General features: G+C 36.9%; 1 protein-coding gene across 1 annotated transcript in view; it reads right to left on the bottom strand.

Annotated features, from left to right (window-relative positions):
- RXFP1 (relaxin family peptide receptor 1) overlaps positions 1 to 20,758 on the bottom strand; it is a 509,714-nt gene that overhangs the window by 62,616 nt on the left and 426,340 nt on the right. Inside the window, exons 13-15 of the mRNA XM_053700228.1 lie at positions 6,440 to 6,511; positions 5,310 to 5,539; positions 4,176 to 4,586 (exon numbers count right to left, since the gene is read on the bottom strand). Of these exons, the coding sequence (XP_053556203.1) occupies positions 4,176 to 4,586; positions 5,310 to 5,539; positions 6,440 to 6,511 (713 nt within the window). The remainder of the gene's footprint in view (positions 1 to 4,175; positions 4,587 to 5,309; positions 5,540 to 6,439; positions 6,512 to 20,758) is intronic.

Here is a 20,758-nt window from a genome sequence, read left to right as displayed (position 1 = left end):
GAGAGCAGTGTGTCGCTCTGTGCTTGGGAAGCCAACATCGCCGAATGTGCCTGCAGTGCCCTATCTAACACAAGAGCCTACAGAGGTGCACACCTATCCTCCATTGGGTCTGAGTTACTCACAGCATTGCGACCCAGAGATGAACAGTGAACCAGGACCGGACATGCTGAAGGCGACTGAGGAGGTCGCTACTTGGTGCGGTGCCGGTGATCGGATGAATAAGCTGGGAGGGGCAGTTGCCTCATCTGATATCGGTGAGCATGTCAGAGGTATGGTGGATGGCAAACTAAATACTCAGGGGTCGGCAACACACTCTAATGCTATCGTGGATGTCACACTAATCCCTGACTCCCTGTTCCTACCTGTGGAGAACTTTATTTGGAAGCAGCTGAGTGTGGGCCTCTCCCACCCGCTGAGAGACTTTCTTGGGGTCCCACAATATTGGATTTCCTGGCACATAGGAACCACGACGAGTCACCTAAAATCTACACAAAGTCAGGCTGGTATAAATGACTCTTGGAGGGTTCCATTCCATTGCACATACCTGAGACTTTTGTGCGTGTTTTTATTCTTAGGCGATAACTTTTTACAGGCCTTGAGGGTTGGCATAGGCTAGATTACTTTGGTTGCTAGGGCCCAATGGTGCAAATTGTATATCAATCCTCTTTACTTTTTGCTGTTAATGGGCTCTTTTACTTCACTGTCCTAATACTAATGATCATCCTATTTGGTGCCTTTTAATATTCAATGTTACATATTACATCCCATACTGCTAACTCACATGCATACTGACATAACAATGGTGAAGTTACCCTTTGCATCTTAAAAAAAAAAATATATATATATATATATATATATATATATTTATTTTTTAGGATCAGTCTTTACTTTTATGTGGGGGGAGAAAGGGCATGTGTCATGTACATTCTTAAGCTCAAAGAGTGCTTTTGGTGCTGCGCTTATATTTTCAGCTACGATTATCCCTCTTTTACAATAGTCTGTTATAGGGAGATCTAATTGTTCCACTATCCCATGTACATTTTCAGCTAAGGTTGATTTAAATATTCTATATTCCAATCTGGCATAGGGGCCCCTCTACATTTTATCCTTTAAATTACCCGCTATGGGCAAGTGGTCTCCTAGCTGGAATCTTATAGTAATTATAGAACACCCCATAGCTTTCCCAGGGTGGTATCTCGCCTTTTTCCTAAATTTGCTTAGCTCAGGTGGATGATAGAGGACGATGAGCACACTGGTATGTTACTCCTTTCCACAGTTATTATTAATTTACCTATCTGCTAAACCAGCTATACTAGACCAGTTTTATTTGAATGTACACCATTGCTATTTTTAAGTCTAAAAATGGCCATCTAGTGGTTACCAAGTGAGAGACGCTATACATAATCAAATGACCCATGAGTGGTCAGTTAAGTTACTACTCATATGATTATATTCCCTTTGAATTTATCACTTAAATTTTATCTTTAGACCCAAGAGTGGTCTGCTTTGTTTATATAAAGGGACTAAAAAAAAACGAGGATTTTGTATGTTCATTATTATGTAATTGACAGGTACATGTTGAGAAGACATGCTCTATCTTGCCTTATACTTTATTTCTGTTAATGTATGTAACTATGAAGAATGTAGCCTGATTTTATGCCTGTAAACCATTTATAACTCCTCAATAAAAAAATTATTTAAAAAAAATAAAAAAAATAGAGTCAGTGGATATAAGATGTACAGAGCACACTGAATGTCAAACTGTGTGTATTTAAAAAAAGATGTAGTATTGTGTACAATAAATGGATTGAGTTTTAGCTTACTTTGCCTCTCCTCAATAGATTACAACTCCTCACTAGATTAACAAAGTGTTAAATGTGAATAGAAGATTTTGCCCACTAACCATGTACAGAATTGGTGTATATTAATAACAAGGATCCCTGTTGAAGGAAAATGTGGTTGATTACCGGGTGATATACAGTATGGTTAAGTACTGGCACAACACTGTTTTGGATTAACTTTAATTACGAGGACTGCAATTATCTGTGTTTGATTATTTTAAATGTGCTTTGCGCAAAGTAAGAGCTATGGACTCCATTTATTAAGCTGCTGATGCAGCCTTAGAGCCCCAGTGTTTCAGGCTTGCTTGTGTGTTCTTAAGACCGCTGCTGCTTAACCTCTCTGCAATATTAATTGGGGTGGATTTCAATCATCTGGATCTGGGAATGTTAAATGGGGGCAGATAATGCTTCCAGCTCGCTGTGAGGCCGGTAGACAAGGGTCATGATAGCAAAACTTCATCCGCCATAAATGGAGCCCTATGACTGGATTAATGATGAGAATTGTTTTTTGGTGCTAATATAAGGGCTTTGCAAAATGCTTTTATTCACAATTTAAATTCATCTGAGTGTTATGTTCTTTTTAGAAAATATGAAATGCACCAGAGTGTCATGTTCTTTTTAGAAAATATAATCTGCTTTTAAATAGTAAATTAAAGATAAAATGTTACTTTATATATATATATATATATATATATATATATATATACAGGTGAAACTCGAAAAATTAGAATATTGTGCAAAAGTTAATTTATTTCACTAATGCAACTTAAAAGGTGAAACTAATATATGAGATAGACTCATTACATGCAAAGCAAGATAGTTCAAGCCGTGATCTGTCATAATCGTGATGATTATGGCTTACAGCTCGTGAAAACCCCAAATCCACAATCTCAGAAAATTAGAATATTGTGAAAAGGTGCAATATTCTAGGCTCAAAGTGTCCCACTCTAATCAGCTAATTAAGCCATAACACCTGCAAAGGGTTACTGAGCCTTTAAATGGTCTCTCAGTCTGGTTCAGTAGGAATCACAATCATGGGAAAGACTGCTGACCTGCCAGTTGTGCAGAAAACCATCATTGACACCCTCTATAAGGAGCAAAAGCCTCAAAAGGTAATTGCAAAAGAAGTTGGATGTTCCCAAAATGCTGAATCAAAGCACATTAATAGAAAGTTATGTGGAAGGGAAAAGTGTGGAAGAAAAAGGTGCACAAGCAGCAGGGATGACCGCAGCCTGGAGAGGATTGTCAGGAAAAGGCTATTCAAACGTGTTGGGGACTTTCACAAGAGCCACCACACACAGACTGATCCTGGACATGGGCTTCAAATGTCGTATTCCTCTTGTCAAGCCACTCATGAACAACAAACAACGTCAGAAGCGTCTTACCTGGGCTAAAGAAAAACAGACCTGGTTTGTTGCTCAGTGGTCCAAAGTCCTCTTTTCTGATGAGAGCAAATTTTGCATCTCATTTGGAAACCAAGGACCCAGAGTAAGGAGGAAGAATGGAGAGGCACACACTGCAAGATGCTTAAAGTCCAGTGTGAAGTTTCCACAGTCTGTGTTGATTTAGGGAGCCATGTCATCTGCTGGTGTTGGTCCACTGTGCTTCATTAAGTCCAGGGTCAACGCAGCCATCTACCAGGAGATTTTGGAGCACTTGATGCTTCCTTCCGCAGACCAGCTCTATGGGGATGCTGAATTCATTTTCCAGCAGGACTTGGCACCTGCCCACACTGCCAAAAGCACCAAAACCTGGTTTAATGACCAAGAGAAAGATGAGAGACATGAGACCAAACAATGCAGAATAGCTGAAGACCGCTATTGAAGCATCCTGGTCTTTCATAACACCTCAGCAGTGCCACAGGCTGATAGCTTCCATGCCACGCCGCATTGAGGCAGTAATTGCTGCAGAAGGGGCCCAAACCAAGTACTGAGTACATACAGTATGCATGCTTATACTTTTCAGAGGTCCGATATTGTTCTACAGATATGTACAATCCTTGTTTTATTGATTGCATGTAATATTCTAATTTTCTGAGATTGTGGATTTGGGGTTTTCATGAGCTGTAAGCCATAATCATCACAATTATGACAGATCACGGCTTGAACTATCTTGCTTTGCATGTAATGAATCTATCTCATATATTAGTTTCACCTTTTAAGTTGCATTAGTGAAATAAATGAACTTTTGCACGATATTCTAATTTTTCGAGTTTCACCTGTATACATACAGTATATATAGTTATATATTCTTTTTAGAAGGGCAAGCTTAGCATTATCACATACTTTAAATCAAATTCACATATACCATATAATTGTCATTTTACATGCTTACCTAGAAAAATAATGACAGAGTATATCTGTGCTGCAGTGCTTTCTGGCTGCTCCGAGTGTAGAGGGTAGCATACCCCATTAGTTCCATAATAGTTTTGGAAAACTCTCTGGTTAGTGAGGGGTATGAAGGCAACTATAAAACCAAGAATCCAAATGAGAATCAAAGTTGAAATCGTCCTACATTTCCCAGGTTTTAGACATCTGAATGGGTATACTATGCAAATATATTTCTCCAGAGTCAAATATGTAAGTAGCAGAACAGACACTTCTGTCGAGAGTATGGCTAAAGCTCCGACCAGCCGGCACTGTGTGCTGTCCATCCATGCTTGGGCATTCTTATTGTACTCTCCTCTGTATTTGAGGTCAAAATATCCAATAACAAAGAGATATACGCCCATTAAGCAATCTGCACCTGGAAAAGAAATGCTCAATATTAATAAAAAGGGAGACCAGTTTTAATGTCATTGTGTAATTTTTGTAGGCAATCATATCGGGGGGGGGGCAAATGCTTTAAAGATCTCTAATCCTATAACTCTTGGTGTTTTCGTGCCTACTTGTTCTATGTTTCCCCTAGTTCTCTTACAAGTCTCTAACTAATGATCTGTTTATCTGTTTATTTATATTCTCCCTGGATTACTCATCCCAAATCTGCTTCCTGCAACCTATTAAGCTATAATTTAAAAAAACAAACAATACTAGATGCACCAAATACCTATTAAATTATTACAGAATAAATTGAATATTTTACCAGTATATTAAGGAACCAAGTTCATGGTGTCTTGCAATCTATAGTTTAAACTCTATATAGAAAATAGTTTGTGTATCTTAAAGAATAAAATTCCACAATTTGTAACAGTTGCTTACATTTATGTGGACTAATCCCTGTTCGCAAATTATCACAGTAGGAGGTGTTCTTGTCAGCCAATAAACATAAATAGTTCAGTATGAGTTGTGCACAGATGTGTATTTTTTTGGAAGTTTAAAAAGCTTGATTGATTGATTGATATTGTTTGCATGAAATACATTTAATTCCTGGGATTGACAGAAAATGTATATTTCAGATGTCCCTTAATTAAAGAAATTCCATCAGTAGTACATTTATGAGCTGTAATGAAATCTATTTGCTAATACTTACAACACAGGGATATGATAGACATGGCATGAAGTTTGTTTTCAGATCTGATGTATGGTCGTGTACAGATAACAAAAATATTTCCAAAGCAGGTTATGATGGAAACAACCCAAACAAACACCCGCTGGACAATACTTGCTAACAAATTTTCAAGAGATGAAATGCCGTCAGTGTTTGGCTTGCAATTGCGAACATGTGGTGCAAAACCACAGTACTGGAATTTTTTAAAATATCTAGATACATAAAAAGAAAAACACAAAAGAGGCAGGTTATTATTTATTGGGAGCACTGCTTGTTATTTTTGAGCTAAATGCAATAATTAATCATTTAAAAGGTAAATGGAGAAGTGACATTAAAGGGACATTAAACACTAAATAAATGCTAGATAGAATGATACTTTCAAAGAAAAGATTAGTCTGAGAATAACAAGTAGATGTTGTTTTTTAAAGTTTCCTTAGCTGTTTAAATATTGACAATATAAGGGTAAAGTTTTAGGCCCCTATTTATTAAAGGTCTTGCGGATCTGATCCGCAAGACCTCGCTAAATGCGAAGAGCAATACGCTCTCCGCATTTAACATTGCACCAGCAGCTCACAAGAGCTGCTGGTGCAATGCCGCCCCCTGCAGACTCGCTGCCAATCGGCCGCCAGCAGGGAGGTGTCAATCAACCCAATCGTACTCGATCGGGTTGATTTCTGGCGATATCAGGCGGACAGGTTATGGAGCAGAGGTCTTCATAACTGGTGTTTGTGACTCGCCAGAAACACGGCCCTTCAAGCTCCATTCGGAGCTTGATAAATATGGGCCTTAGTGTCTATAAAACAACTTAGGTTACTTTCTCTGCTGTGGCCAATTAGAAACAGTTATAAATAGGTCACTAAAGTTTGCAGCCAATGGCTGTCTGGAATATAATAGCGTTCTGCACTTCCGTTTCTAGCAGGAACCGAAAAGTTCACAATTTTAGATTGGAATTACAAGTATATTGCAGAGTTTATTATATATATATGATTTATCATTTTATATGACCATCTCAAAGTGTTTAATATCCCTTTAATAACGGCTATCCATTATTTTAACTAGTGTGACTGATGCAAATGTCCATGAATAAATCTATACAAAAAAAGTCATCTTACATGTGAGTTAGGTTCTTGAGCTGCATGAACATTTGTCTTTGAATATTTGGAATTTCAATTCCTTCCATGCTGCTGTAACAAAGAAATGTAAACAAAATTAGTATTTTGGAAAATCTTACAAACAATACCCACAGTTTAAAATGTGTAAACAGATACACTGCTATGTCAAGAAAATCAGTTTCCCTCTTGCCAGATACCATAAATAGTAGGTTTAAATGTAACACTTTATTGAAAAAAGACATCAACAACATAAATCTCTTGTTGGGTCTCAGGAAAGGGAATGTTACAACCAATCCTTATATTCAATATGAGCCCAACACTAATTAAAAACAAGAAGGGCCATGAGGCCAATGGGAAGAGTGTTAATTGTGGAGTAAATACAATATAGGGTTGGTTATTGCTTAGCAAGCATTTATCATTGGCATTCTACTATGCTCAAAAAAGGTGGAAATTATCAAATCACCCAATATATAACCAAACCCTATAGAGATATCAACAGTATGTCTTATATACACACAGAGTATTCATTTCACAATATGGGTCGTGATTATGTTATATAATACTGGAAGAATTGGCTACAATTTTAATGTTGGTAACGAATTGTCTAAATCGCTGTGCAGTCTACACAGAAAAGGAGCTGATTGTATTCAATAATTGTCATATATATACTGTAATCACAGTTTTATATGAATGTCAGCCAACAGGTTAGACTATCTCTTTAAATGCTAAGCAGCTAAATATTTTATTCTCAGTATCAATTCTCAATATTATAAAGATGTGTGGAAATTATAGGGTTAACAAAATTGCTCAAAGCATCCCAAGCAAGCATTCCTATGCACTCAAAGGCATCCTCCTACCTGCAAACTTCGTGGGGGTTACCCAGTCAGCCGATTTCTCTACAACACACACCAAAACACTTGTTATTGTGGTTTGCGTTATAGATTATAGTAATAGAATTCCCTATTATTCTCAATAGTTAGTTGCAGAACTTGTTAAGCTTAATCGTTAAGTAACGCTAAAAAGCTGTGTATATTACACCAACAGATCCCAGTTTCGTAAATAGTATTCATTAGCTTCAGTTAAAATATCTGTGTTTTAAAGTCTAGCAACTATGTTTATGATCTATATATATAATGTATCAGAATATATTGCACTGTGTATGGCGCCTAACAATTAAAGCACACACTGTCCCATTGGCCCCGCCCACCGATGGGTTTCATCACTAACAAACTTGACTTCGTCAGGGTACTAGGGCTGGCAAAGCGGTAAGACACGGCTTATATGCAGTTAGGTTGTTATGGTAACCATTGTTTGTTTGCGGAAGTGTCACCTGCAAGTTTGGCTTTAACAATCCCTGTATGTTTGTAAGTATCTAGCGGATATTACGATACTCTAATATAATTGCAAAACTGGCAAGAAAATATGATATATTTACAATCCACAATTCTTGTGGTATGCAAAGAAAAAGTTAATACAATATATTTTTATAATCCACAATTCTTGTGATATGCAAAGGATGCTTGTATAAAAAAAACTATTCAAAGTTTACTTAACGAGTCCATTGTTTTACTTTTATCTTTTGTATACAAATCTCAATTATATAGATGGAAAACTTTCAAAACTTAGTTATAATGCCTTATTTGGAAATATAAGAGAGTCCTCACAAGTATATTAAAGTATATAGCATAGCTCTCAAGTTTATAATTTACAACGAAAAAGCAAGACAAGATTATAGTATTGATAACATGGCAGAAACTCTCATTTTATTTGTATGTTTATATAACGGTTGTATTTATGGTTATTTAGATGGTATTTAATATCATATGTTCTCATAGGAAGCATTTAAAGGACAATGTCTCATTGAGGCCCATAGGTGACATGGATTGCAACTCATGTATCCACCTACATTCTTTCTGAAGAAGCATTTTAGTTACATTCCCTTTTCTACCATACAGTTTAAGTTGTTCAATTGCAAAGAATTTTATATCATATTTACGGTCACTATGGGGCCTATTTAACAAATGTCTTGCGGACCTGATCCAACAGTGCGGATCAGGTCCGCAAGACCTCGCTGAATGCGGAGAGCAATATGCCACCCACTGCAGACTCGCGGCCAATGGGCCGCCAGCAGAGGGTGTCAATCAACCCGATCATACTCGATCTGGTTGAATTCCGGCGATTCTTGTCCGCCTGCTCAGAGCAGATGGACAGGGTTATGGAGCAGCGGTCTTTGTGACCGCTGCTTCATAACTGCTGTTTCTGGTGAGTCTGAAGACTCGCCAGAAACACAGCCCTTCAAGCTCCATATGGAGCTAGATAAATGGGCCTCCATGTATAGAATTCATATGTTGCGCAACTGGTACAGGTGTGTTCCACTTAATATCACCCAAGTGTTCTAAGACTCTTGTGCGTAGTTCTATTTTGGTTTCACCTACATAGATCTTTGGACAGCTGCACATAGCAACATAAATAGCCATCTTACATCTGCAGTTCATAAATGTTGTTATATTATATTTTTTGCCAGTCATTGTATGTTCAAAACATTTGGTGGGTTACATGTTCTCACAGGCCTTGCAGTGGCTGAATTTAAAGAAGCCTTTGGTCCTATTCAGCCAAGTTTCAGATTGAGTCTTTTGAAAGTGACTATGCATTAAGATATCCTTTAGATTTCTTGAACGTCTATTAGTTATCATGGGTTTGGATGGTAATATCTCCTTAAGGTCTTCATCTTTTGCAAGGATGTGCCAATATTTGTCAAAAATTCCTCTCATGTTGTTATGTTGGTCGTCAAAAGTGCCAATAATCCTTACAGGATTAGTATCTTTAGTCTCTTTTTCAATATTGTTCAATAGTGTCCTTCTGTTGATAGCTTTTGCTCTTTGATATGCTTTTTTCAAACAGGCAGTCGGATATCCTCTATCCTTAAATCTCTTTCTTAATTCACCTGCCTCCCTCTCAAAGTCCTCATCAGAGCTGCAGTTTCTTCTAATCTTGAGGTATTGGCCAGTGGGAACACCCCATGTCTGGCTCTTAGGGTGATGACTTTCCCATCCTAAAAGACTATTTGTTGCTGTCGGTTTTCTATACAGTGTAGTCGTCAGGGTACCATCTATTTCTTTAGATATCAACAAATCCAAAAAGGCAACAGACTTTTCGTCTATAGTATATGTATATTTCATGCCAAAATCGTTATTATTCATCCATTCCATGAAATTCATGAAATAATTTTTGGTTCCAGTCCAAAGTATAAAAACATCATCTATGTATCTTAAAAATAATGCAATTGATGTCATATACGGATTCACATCCTCATTCAAAGTCCTGATCTGTTCAATCCAACTCAGAAGGAGGTTGGCATGTGTAGGCGCACAACACGTGCCCATTGCAGTACCTCTCTTCTGCAAGTATATTTTGTTATTAAACAAAAATAGTTATGTTTTAAAACGAAGAGAAGGTCAACAATATATTCATCATGTAAAGACTATTTGTTGCTGTCGGTTTTCTATACAGTGTAGACTTCAGGGTACCATCTATTTCTTTAGATATCAACAAATCCAAAAAGGCAACAGACTTTTCGTCTATAGTATATGTATATTTCATGCCAAATTCATTATTATTCATCCATTCCATGAAATTCATGAAATCATTTTTGGTTCCAGTCCAAAGTATAAAAACATCATCTATGTATCTTTAAAATAATGCAATTGATGTCATATACGGATTCACATCCTCATTCAAAGTCCTGATCTGTTCAATCCAACTCAGAAGGAGGTTGGCATGTGTAGGCACACAACACGTGCCCATTGAAGTACCTCTCTTCTGCAAGTATATTTTGTTATTAAACAAAAAATAGTTATGTTTTAAAACGAAGAGAAGGTTAACAATATATTCATCGTCAGAAAGAATTTCCCTGCTGTGATGCCCAACTGATGGTCAATGTTGGAGTATAAACTCTCCACGTCTATACTTGATAAAAAAGTATCTGGTTTAACATTCACATCTTGTAAATGGTTTAAGACATCCTTTGTATCTTGGCCTGGGGGATCTGAAAGACTTTTGTGAACCTTAGGTAGGCTATAAAAGGTCGCTACCCGTGGAGTCATATTACACATGAATCTAAATTCATCTTTACTAATAACCCTTTGGCCAAAACCATCATCCAGTATTGATCTCAAATCTTTAGTAAATTTCAAAGTTGGATCAAAAGTAAGGGTTTGGTAATTGTCTTTATTATCAAGTATGTTTTGACACAGATTGACATATTTTTCGTTATTCATAAGGACAATATTTCCACCCTTATCATTATTTTTGATAGTAAGATCAGGATTATCCTGAAGTTCTTTGAGTGCCATACGTTCTCTATATCTTACAGGTAAAGTTTATCATTTCAATTTCAGTCGTTACAAGGGACACAAATTTATCAACAATTGGATATTGAGAAATTGTTGGCATAAAAGTGCTTTTTTCTTTAACTACACTGGTGTATCTCTGTGTGGGATTTTCATCACTTTCATCCATCAGACCAGTCAAAAGTTTCACCATAGCATAATCTTGTTCAGCAATACCAGAAGCACTTATTTTATTTCTTTCCAAAAGTTTATGATATTTATGTAAAGCTAGTAGTTTTCTAGCAAACAAATTAGTGTCCTTAATCCAATTAAAATTATCAAAGCGTGGTGTGGGTATAAATGATAAACCTTTCATCAGTAGTGTGTAATGTTCTTTTTTAAGGATAAATTTAGATAGATTTATTATTTGGACGTCCCCTGCCCCTTCTGTTTGTTGTAATGTGAGTTCTTGTATTGTTGTCTCATGCTTATTGACCGTTGTGGTGGAAATAGGTCCGTCTCTAAAATAATTCTAGTGATAGATGGTTCATTTGTAGGTATAGTACTGATATTTGTAGCTACTGTCGTGGTCTCTTCCTCTGAGTTATCTGATTCAGTAGAGGATTTATCTGATCTATCCTGTCTATCCTTGTTATCATTTTTACTTTGGAGGTGTCTGGGTGTTCTTTTAAAGTGAGATTTGTAAATATTGCCTTTTTGGTGATCAGACCAGTCTCTTTATAGTTTTCTGTTTTTATTTGCACCGAGTTCTTCTTTTAATCTGTTAATGTGAAACTTGAGTTTCTGGTCTAGAGCATCAAAATCTTTATGACTCATATATTTATTTGTCTGTACTTTTGCAGCCTCAATAAATTTAGTTAAATGATCGTATTGTTTTCTCTCATACTCAAGTGTTAATTTCATCAAATCTAATGAACACTGGGTTAGTATTTCTTGCCATCTTGCAATAAATGTTTCATCATTAATGTGAAAAGAAGGGGCCAGCTGTATTCTTAAACCTCTCGGTATCAAATTGTTTTTCACATAATTTTTCTGAAGGCCTCTTCAATGTTAGTGGCTGAAGGGCATATATTGCCCACGTTTAATGTAAACATTCTTTCCGCTTCTAACTTCCATTGATCAAAATCAATCGTTGTGGATAAGTAGCCTGTCATTGCCACTTATTCAATAGGTACCTAAGTATACCCAAATTCTAATGTGAATTGAATCACTAATAAATACTAAATTTTATTAGGGTATCTAAAGGATTTGGGCTTTTAGCCCAGTGTAAAATTATGCACTAATAATCTCAAAAATAGTAGGTTTAAAATTTAACACTTTATTGAAAAATGACAACAACAACATACATCTCTTGTTGGGTCTCAGGAAAGGGAATGTTACAACCAATCCTTATATTCAATATGAGCCCAACACTAATTAAAAACAAGAAGGGCCATGAGGCCAATGGGAAGAGTGTTAATTGTGGAGTAAATCCAAAATAGGGTTGGTTATTGCTTAGCAAGCATTTATCATTGGCATTCTACTATGCTCAAAAAAAGTGGAAATTATCAAACCACCCAATATATAACCAAACCCTATAGAGATATCAACAGTATGTCTTATATATACACACAGAGTATTCATTTCAAAATATGGGTCGTGATTATGTCATATAATACTGGAAGAATTGGCTACAATTTTAAAGTTGGTAACAAATTGTCTAAATCGCTGTGCAGTCTAATCAGAAAAGGAGCTGATTGTATTCAATAATTGTCTTATATATACTGTAATCACAGTTTTATATGAATGTCAGCCAACAGGTTAGACTATCTCTTTAAAATCTAGGCGGCTAAATATTTTAATCTCAGTATTAATTCTCAATATTATAAAGATGTAGGGTTAACAAAATTGCTCAAAGCATCCCAAGCAAGCATTCCTATGCGCTCAAAGACGTCCTCCTACCTGCAAACTTTGTGGGGGTTACCCAGTCAGCCGATTTCTGGCTAAAACCCCTAAATAATTTACAACACACACACCAAAACACTCATTATTGTGGTTTGTGTTATAGATTATAGTAATAGAACGCCCTATTATTCTCAATAGTTAGTTGCAGAACTTGTTAAGCTTAATCGTTAAGTAACGCTAAAAAGCTGTGTATATTACACCAACAGATCCCAGTTTCGTAAATAGTATTCATTAGCTTCAGTTAAAATATCTGTGTTTTAAAGTTTAGCAACTATGTTTATGATCTATATATATCAATGTATCAGAATATATTGCACTGTGTGTATGGCGCCTAACAATTAAAGCACACACTGTCCCATTGGCCCCACCCACTGACGCGTTTCATAACTTACAAACGTGACTTCGTCAGGGTACTAGGGCTAGCCAAGCCATAAGACACGGCTTATATGCAGTTAGGTTGTTATGGTAACCATTGTTTGTCCGCAAGTTTGGCTTTAACAATCCCTGTATCTTTGTAAGTATCTAGCGGATATTACGATACTCTAATATAATTGGAAAACTGGCAAGAAAATATGATATATTTACAATCCACAATTCTTGTGGAATGCAAAGAAAAATTTAATACAATATATTTTTATAATCCACAACTCTTGTGATATGCAAAGTATGCTTGTATAGAAAAAACTACATTCAAAGTTTACTTAACGAGTCCATTGTTTTCCTTTTATCTTTTGTATTCAAATCTTAATTATATAGATGGAAAGTTTCCAAAACTTAGTTAGAATGCCTTTGGAAATATAAGAGAGTCCTTATGAGTATATCAAAGTATGTTACATAGCTCTCAAGTTTATAATTTACAACGAAAAAGCAAGACAAGATTATAGTATTGATAACATGGCAGAAATTCCAATTTCTTTGAAATTTACTAAAGATTTGAGATCACTACTGGATGATGGTTTTGGCCAAGGGGTTATTACTAATGATGAATTTAGATTCATGTGTAATATGACTCCACAGATAGCGACCTTTTATAGCCTACCTAAGGTCCACAAAAGTCTTTCGGATCCCCCAGGCCACCTCATAGTGTCGGGTAATGGCTGCCTCACAGGAAAAAATTAGTATCTTTTTAGATAAAAAACTCAGACATTTTGTTCACACATTAACCTCCTTTGTCCAAGATACAAAGGATGTCTTAAACCATTTACAAGATGTGAATGTTGAACCGGATACTTTTTTGGGAAGTATACGGCAAGTACGTGGAGAGTTTATACTCCAACATTGACCGTCAGTTGGGCATCACAGCAGTGAAATTCTTTTTGAGAACCATAAGTCCTCTAGGGGGTTTGCATGATTAATATATTGTTGACCTTCTTCTCTTCATTTTAAAACATATCTATTTTTTGTTTAATAACAAAGTATACTTGCAGAAGAGAGGTACTGCAATGGGCATGTGTTGTGCGCCTACATATGCCAACCTCTTTCTGGGTTGGATTGAACAGATTGGGACCTTGAATGAGGATGTGAATCTGTATATGACATCAATTGCATTATTTTTAAGATACATAGGCCTCTAGTTATCAAGCCGTCAACCACAAATACGCTGGAATTCCGCAGCGTATTTGTAGCGAGGCTGATTTGCTGTAGTTATCAAGCCCTACAGACCGGCAAAAGTAGAATATAGTGACGTAACATACGATCCGCCGGACTCAATCCGACAGAGATCGATGCTTACGTCACTACAGATGTTCCGAACGCAAATTCGGCACAATCTGACTACTTTTGCTAGTTATCAAATAACTAGCAGGTACGCTCGCCACTATTCCGGGCCAGCGTACCTGGTTTTCAATCCGCCGCCTCCATAGGAATCAATGGGAGTCTGAAAGCAGCGAGAGCTTATGTTCGCTGCTGCCTGATATCCCATTGATTCCTATGGGAAGTGTCTGCACCTAACACCCTATCATGTACCCCGAATCTAAACACCCCTAATCTGTCCCCCCTACACCGCCATCACCTACTTTATACTTATTAACCCCTAAACCGCCGCTCCTGTACCCCGCTGCAACTATATGAAATATATGAACCCCTAAACCGCCGCTCCCGGACCCCGCCACAACTATAATAAATATATGAACCCCTAAACCTCTGCTCCCAGACCCCTCCCCCACCTACATTATACCTATTAACCCCTAATCTGCCGCCCCTATACCGCCGCCACCTACATAAAGTTATTAACCCCTATCCTGCCGATCCCGGACCCCACCCCGCTGCAAATAAATTAATTGTTTAACCCTTAAACCGCCGCACCCGGAGCCCGCCGCCACCTACATTAAATTTATTAACCCCTATCCTGCCCCCCTACACCGCCGCCACCTACATTACATTGATTAACCCCTAATTTACCCCCCCTACACTGCCGCCACTATATTAAATGAATTAAACCTAAGTCTAACCCTAACCCTAACACCCCCCTAATTTAAATAGTATTTAAATTAATTTAAATAAATATTCCTATAATTAAATAAATGAATCCTATTTAAAACTAAATACTTACCTATAAAATAAACCCTAAGATAGCTACAATATAATTAATAATTACATTGTAGCTATTTTAGGCTTTATTTTTATTTTACAGGCAACTTTGTAATTATTTTAACTAGGTAGAATAGCTATTAAATAGTTATTAACTATTTAATAGCTATCTAGTTAAAATAACTACAAAATTACCTGTAAAATAAATCCTAACCTAAGTTACAATTACACCTAACACTACACTATCATTAAAATAAATTAATTAAATACAATTACCTAACATTAAATAAAATTAACTAAAAATAACTAAAGTACAAATAAATAAATAATCTAAATTACAGAAAATATAAAAAATTACAAGAATTTTAAACTAATTACACCTAATCTAAGCCCCCTAATAAAATAACCCCCCCCCCCAAAATAATAAAATTCCCTACCCTAAACTAAATTACAAATAGCCCTTAAAAGGGCCTTTTGTGGGGCATTGCCCCAAAGTAATCAGCTCTTTTACCTGTAAAAAAAAAGAAATACAATACCCCCCAACATTACAACCCACCACCCACACACCCCTACTCTAAAACCCACCCAATCCCCCTTAAAAAAACCTAACACTACCCCCTTGAAGATCACCCTACCTTGAGCCGTCTTCACCCAGCTGGGCACAAGCGGGCACAACCGTCCAGAAGTCTTCATCGAATCCGGGCAGAAGAGGTCCTCCAAGCGGCAGATGTCTTCATCCAAGCGGCATCTTCTATCTTCAATCAACCGGAGCGGAGCCATCTTGAATCCAGCCGACGCGGAGCCATCCTCTTCTTCCGATGTCCTAACACTGAATGAAGGTTCCTTTAAATGACGTCATCCAAGATGATGTCCCTCGAATTCCGATTGGCTGATAGGATTCTATCAGCCAGTCGGAATTAAGGTAGGAAAAATCCGATTGGCTAATGCAATCAGCCAATCGGATTGAACTCGCATTCTATTGGCTGTTCCAATCAGCCAATAGAATGCGAGCTCAATCCGATTGGCTGATTGGATCAGCCAATCAGATTGAACTTCAATCCAATTGGCTGATTGCATCAGCCAATCAGATTTTTCCTACCTTATTTCCGATTGGTTGATAGAATCCTATCAGCCAATCAGAATTCAAGGGACGCCATCTTGGATGACGTCATTTAAAGGAACCTTCATTCAGTGTTAGGACATCGGAAGAAGAGGATGGCTCCGCGTCGGCTGGATTCAAGATGGCTCCGCTCCGGTTGATTGAAGATAGAAGATGCCGCTTGGATGAAGACTTCTGCTGCTTGGATGACCTCTTCTGCCCGGATTCGAGTAAGATTTCTAGCCAGATCGGATGAAGACTTGTGCCTGGCTAGGTGAAGATGGCTCAAGGTAGGGTGTTCTTCAAGGGGGTAGAGTTAGGTTTTTTTAAGGGGGGATTGGGTGGGTTTTAGAGTAGGGGTGTGTGGGTGGTGGGTTGTAATGTTGGGGGGTATTGTATTTCTTTTTTTTACAGGTAAAAGAGCTGATTACTTTGGGGCTTTTGGGGTGCTTTTTTATTTTATTAGGGGGCTTAGATTAGGTGTAATTAGTTTAAAATTCTTGAATTTTTTTTTATTTTCTGTAATTTAGATTTTTTTTTTTTGTACTTTAGTTATTTTTAGATAATTTTATTTAATGTTAGGTAATTGTATTTAATTAATTTAATTTATTTATTTAATAATAGTGTAGTGTTAGATGCAATTGTAACTTAGGTTAGGATTTATTTTACAGGTACTTTTGTAGTTATTTCAGCTAGGTAGCTATTAAATAGTTAATAACTATTTAATAGCTATTGTACCTAGTTAAAATAATTACAAAGTTGTCTGTAAAATAAAAATAAAGCCTAAAGTAGCTACAATGTAATTATTAATTATAATGTATCTATCTTAGGGTTTATTTTATAGGTAAGTATTTAGTTTTAAATAGGATTAATTTATTTAATTATAGGAATATTTATTTAGATTAATTTAAATACTATTTAAGTTAGGGGGTGGCGGCGGACTCCGGGATTAAACAATTAATTTATTTGCGGCGGGGTCCGGGATCGGCAGGATAGGGGTTAATAACTTTATGTAGGTGGCAGCGGTATAGGGAGCGGAAGATTAGGGGGTTAATAGGTATAATATATGTGGCGGCGGGGCCCGGGAGCGGCGGTTTAGGGGTTCATATATTTATTATAGTGGCGGTGGGGTCCGGGAGCGGCGGTTTAGGGGTTAATATATTTATTATAGTTGCGGCGGGGTCCAGGAGCGGCGGTTTAGGGGTTAATAGGTTTATTTAGGTGCGGGGGGCTCCGGGAGCAGCGGTTTAGGGGTTAAAACAGTATAGTGTGGGTGCATAGTGACAGGGTAGCAAGAAAGCTGCGAAGAAGCCGATGAGGAGCGAGTTCGATGACTGTCAGTTAACAACATTCTGCTGCTCATCGCCCCGTACTTGGAGCGCGGCTTCTTGACAGCTTTCTTGATAACTTTGGCGAACGTATTCAGGTCCGTGGCGGCAATGTTAGACGAGCTTAGGCAAGCATATTGGGCCGGCGAATGCAGGTAAATACGGAGCTTCATAACTAGAGGCCATAGATATTTTTTTATACTTTGGACTGGAAAATGATTTCATGAATTTCATGGAATGGATGAATAATAACGATTTTGGCATGACGAAAAGTCTGTTGCCTTTTTGGATTTATTGATATCTAAAGAAATAGATGGTACCCTGACGACTGCACTGTATAGAAAACCGACAGCAACAAATAGTATTTTAAGATGAGAAAGTCATCACCCTAAGAGCCAGACATGGGGTATTCCCACTGGCCAATATCTCAGGATCTAATGAGGACTTTGAGAGAGAGAGGCAGGTGAATTAAGAAAGAGATTTAAGGATAGAGGATAGCCGAATGCCTGTTTGAAAAAAGCATATCAAAGAGCAAGAGCTATCAACAGAAGGACACTATTGAACAATAGTGAAAAAGAGACTAAAGATACTAATCCTGTAAGTATTATTGGCACTTTTGACGACCAACATAACAACATGAGAGGAATTTTTGACAAATATTGGCACATCCTTGCCAAAGATGAAGACCTTAAGGAGATATTACCATCCAAACCCATGATAACTAATAGACGTTCAAGAAATCTAAAGGATATCATAATGCATAGTCACTTTCAAAAGACCCAACCTGAAACTTGGCTGAATAGGACCAAACACTTCTTTAAATGCAGCCACTGCAAGGCCTGTGATAACATGAAACTCACTAAATGTTTTGAACATACAATGACTGGCAAAAAATATAATATAACAACATTTATGAACTGCAGATGTAAGATGGTTATTTATGTTGCTGTGTGCAGCTGTCCAAAGATCTATGTAGGTGAAACCAAAAGAGAACTACGCACAAGAGTCTTAGAACACTTAGGTGATATTAAGTGGAACACAACAACATATGAATTCGCAACATATGAATTCTATACATAGTGACCGTAAATATGATATAAAATTCTTTGCAATTGAACAACTTAAACTGCATGGGAGAAAAGGGAATGTAACTAAAATGCTTCTTCAGAAAGAATGTAGGTGGATACATGAGTTACAATCCATGTCACCTATAGGCCTCAATGAGGCGTTGTCATTTAAATGCTTCCTATGAGAACATATGATATTAAATACCATCAAAATAACCATAAATACAACCGTTATATAAACATAAAAATAAAATGAGTTTCTGCCATGTTATCAATACTATAATCTTGTCTTGCTTTTTCGTTGTAAATTATAAACTTGAGAGCAATGCAATATACTTTCATATACTCGTGAGGACTCTCTTATATTTCCAAATAAGGCATTCTAACTAAGTTTTTGAAGTTTTCCATCTATATAATTGATATTTGTATAGAAAAGATAAAAGGAAAACAATGGACTCGTTAAGTAAACTTTGAATGTGGTTTTTTCTATACAAGCATCCTTTGCATATCACAAGAATTGTGGATTATAAAAATATATCGTATTAACTTTTTCTTTGCATACCACAAGAATTGTGGATTGTAAATATATCATATTTTCTTGCCAGTTTTGCAATTATATTAGAGTATCGTAATATCCGCTAGATACTTACAAACATACAGGAATTGTTAAAGCCAAACTTGCGGGTGACACTTCTGCAAACAAGCAATGGTTACCATAACAACGTAACTGCATATAAACCGTGTCTTACGGCTTTGCCAGCCCTAGTACCCTGACAAAGTCACGTTTGTTAGTAATGAAACGCGTTGGTGGGCGGGGCCAATGGGACAGTGCGTGCTTTAATTTTTAGGCGCCATAAACACAGTGCAATATATTCTGATACATTGATATATATAGAAAATAAACATAGTTGCTAGACTTTAAAACACAGATATTTTAACTGAAGCTAATGAATACTATTTACGAAACTGGGATCTGTTGGTGTAATATACACAGCTTTTTAGCGTTACTTAACGATTAAGCTTAACAAGTTCTGCAACTAACTATTGAGAATAATAGGGCGTTCTATTACTATAATCTATAACGCAAACCACAATAACGAGTGTTTTGGTGTGTGTGTTGTAAGTTTGCAGGTAGGAGGATGCCTTTGAGTGCATAGGAATGCTTGCTTGGGATGCTTTGAGCAATTTTGTTAACCCTATGATTTCCACACATCTTTATAATATTGAGAATTGATACTGAGATTAAAATATTTAGCCGCCTAGCTTTTAAAGAGATAGTCTAACCTGTTGGCTGACATTCATATAAAACTGTGATTACAGTATATATAAGACAATTATTGAATACAATCAGCTCCTTTTCTGTGTAGACTGCACAGCGATTTAGACAATTCGTTACCAACATTAAAATTGTAGCCAATTCTTCCAGTATTATATGACATAATCACGACCCATATTGTGAAATGAAGACTCTGTGTGTATATATAAGACATACTGTTGATATCTCTATAGGGTTTGGTTATATATTGGGTGGTTTGATAATTTCCACTTTTTTTGAGCATAGCAGAATGCCAATGATAAATGCTTGCTAAGCAATAACCAACCCTATATTGTATTTACTCCACAATTAACACTCTTCATGGCCCTTCTTGTTTTAATTAGTGTTGGGCTCATATTGAATATAAGGATTGGTTGTAACATTCCCTTTCCTGAGACCCAACAAGAGATGTATGTTGTTGTTGTCTTTTTTCAATAAAGTGTTAAATTTTAAACCTACTATTTTTGAGATTATTAGTGCATAATTCTACACTGGGCTAAAAGCCCAAATCCTTTAGATACCCTAATATAATTTGGCTTCTTGCCAGGTACACATAACCTACAGTTGTAATCAAAATTATTCAACCCCAATTGCAAATCAGCTTTGGGGGCCGAATTATCAAGCTCCGAATGGAGCTTGATGTCCCTGTTTCCGCGTGAGCCTTCAGGCTAGCTGGAAACATCAGTTA

The sequence above is a fragment of the Bombina bombina genome, chromosome 2 (genome assembly GCF_027579735.1).
Source record: "Bombina bombina isolate aBomBom1 chromosome 2, aBomBom1.pri, whole genome shotgun sequence".
Taxonomy (NCBI): Eukaryota; Metazoa; Chordata; class Amphibia; order Anura; family Bombinatoridae; genus Bombina; species Bombina bombina.
This window is presented reverse-complemented; position numbering and strand designations above follow the sequence as displayed.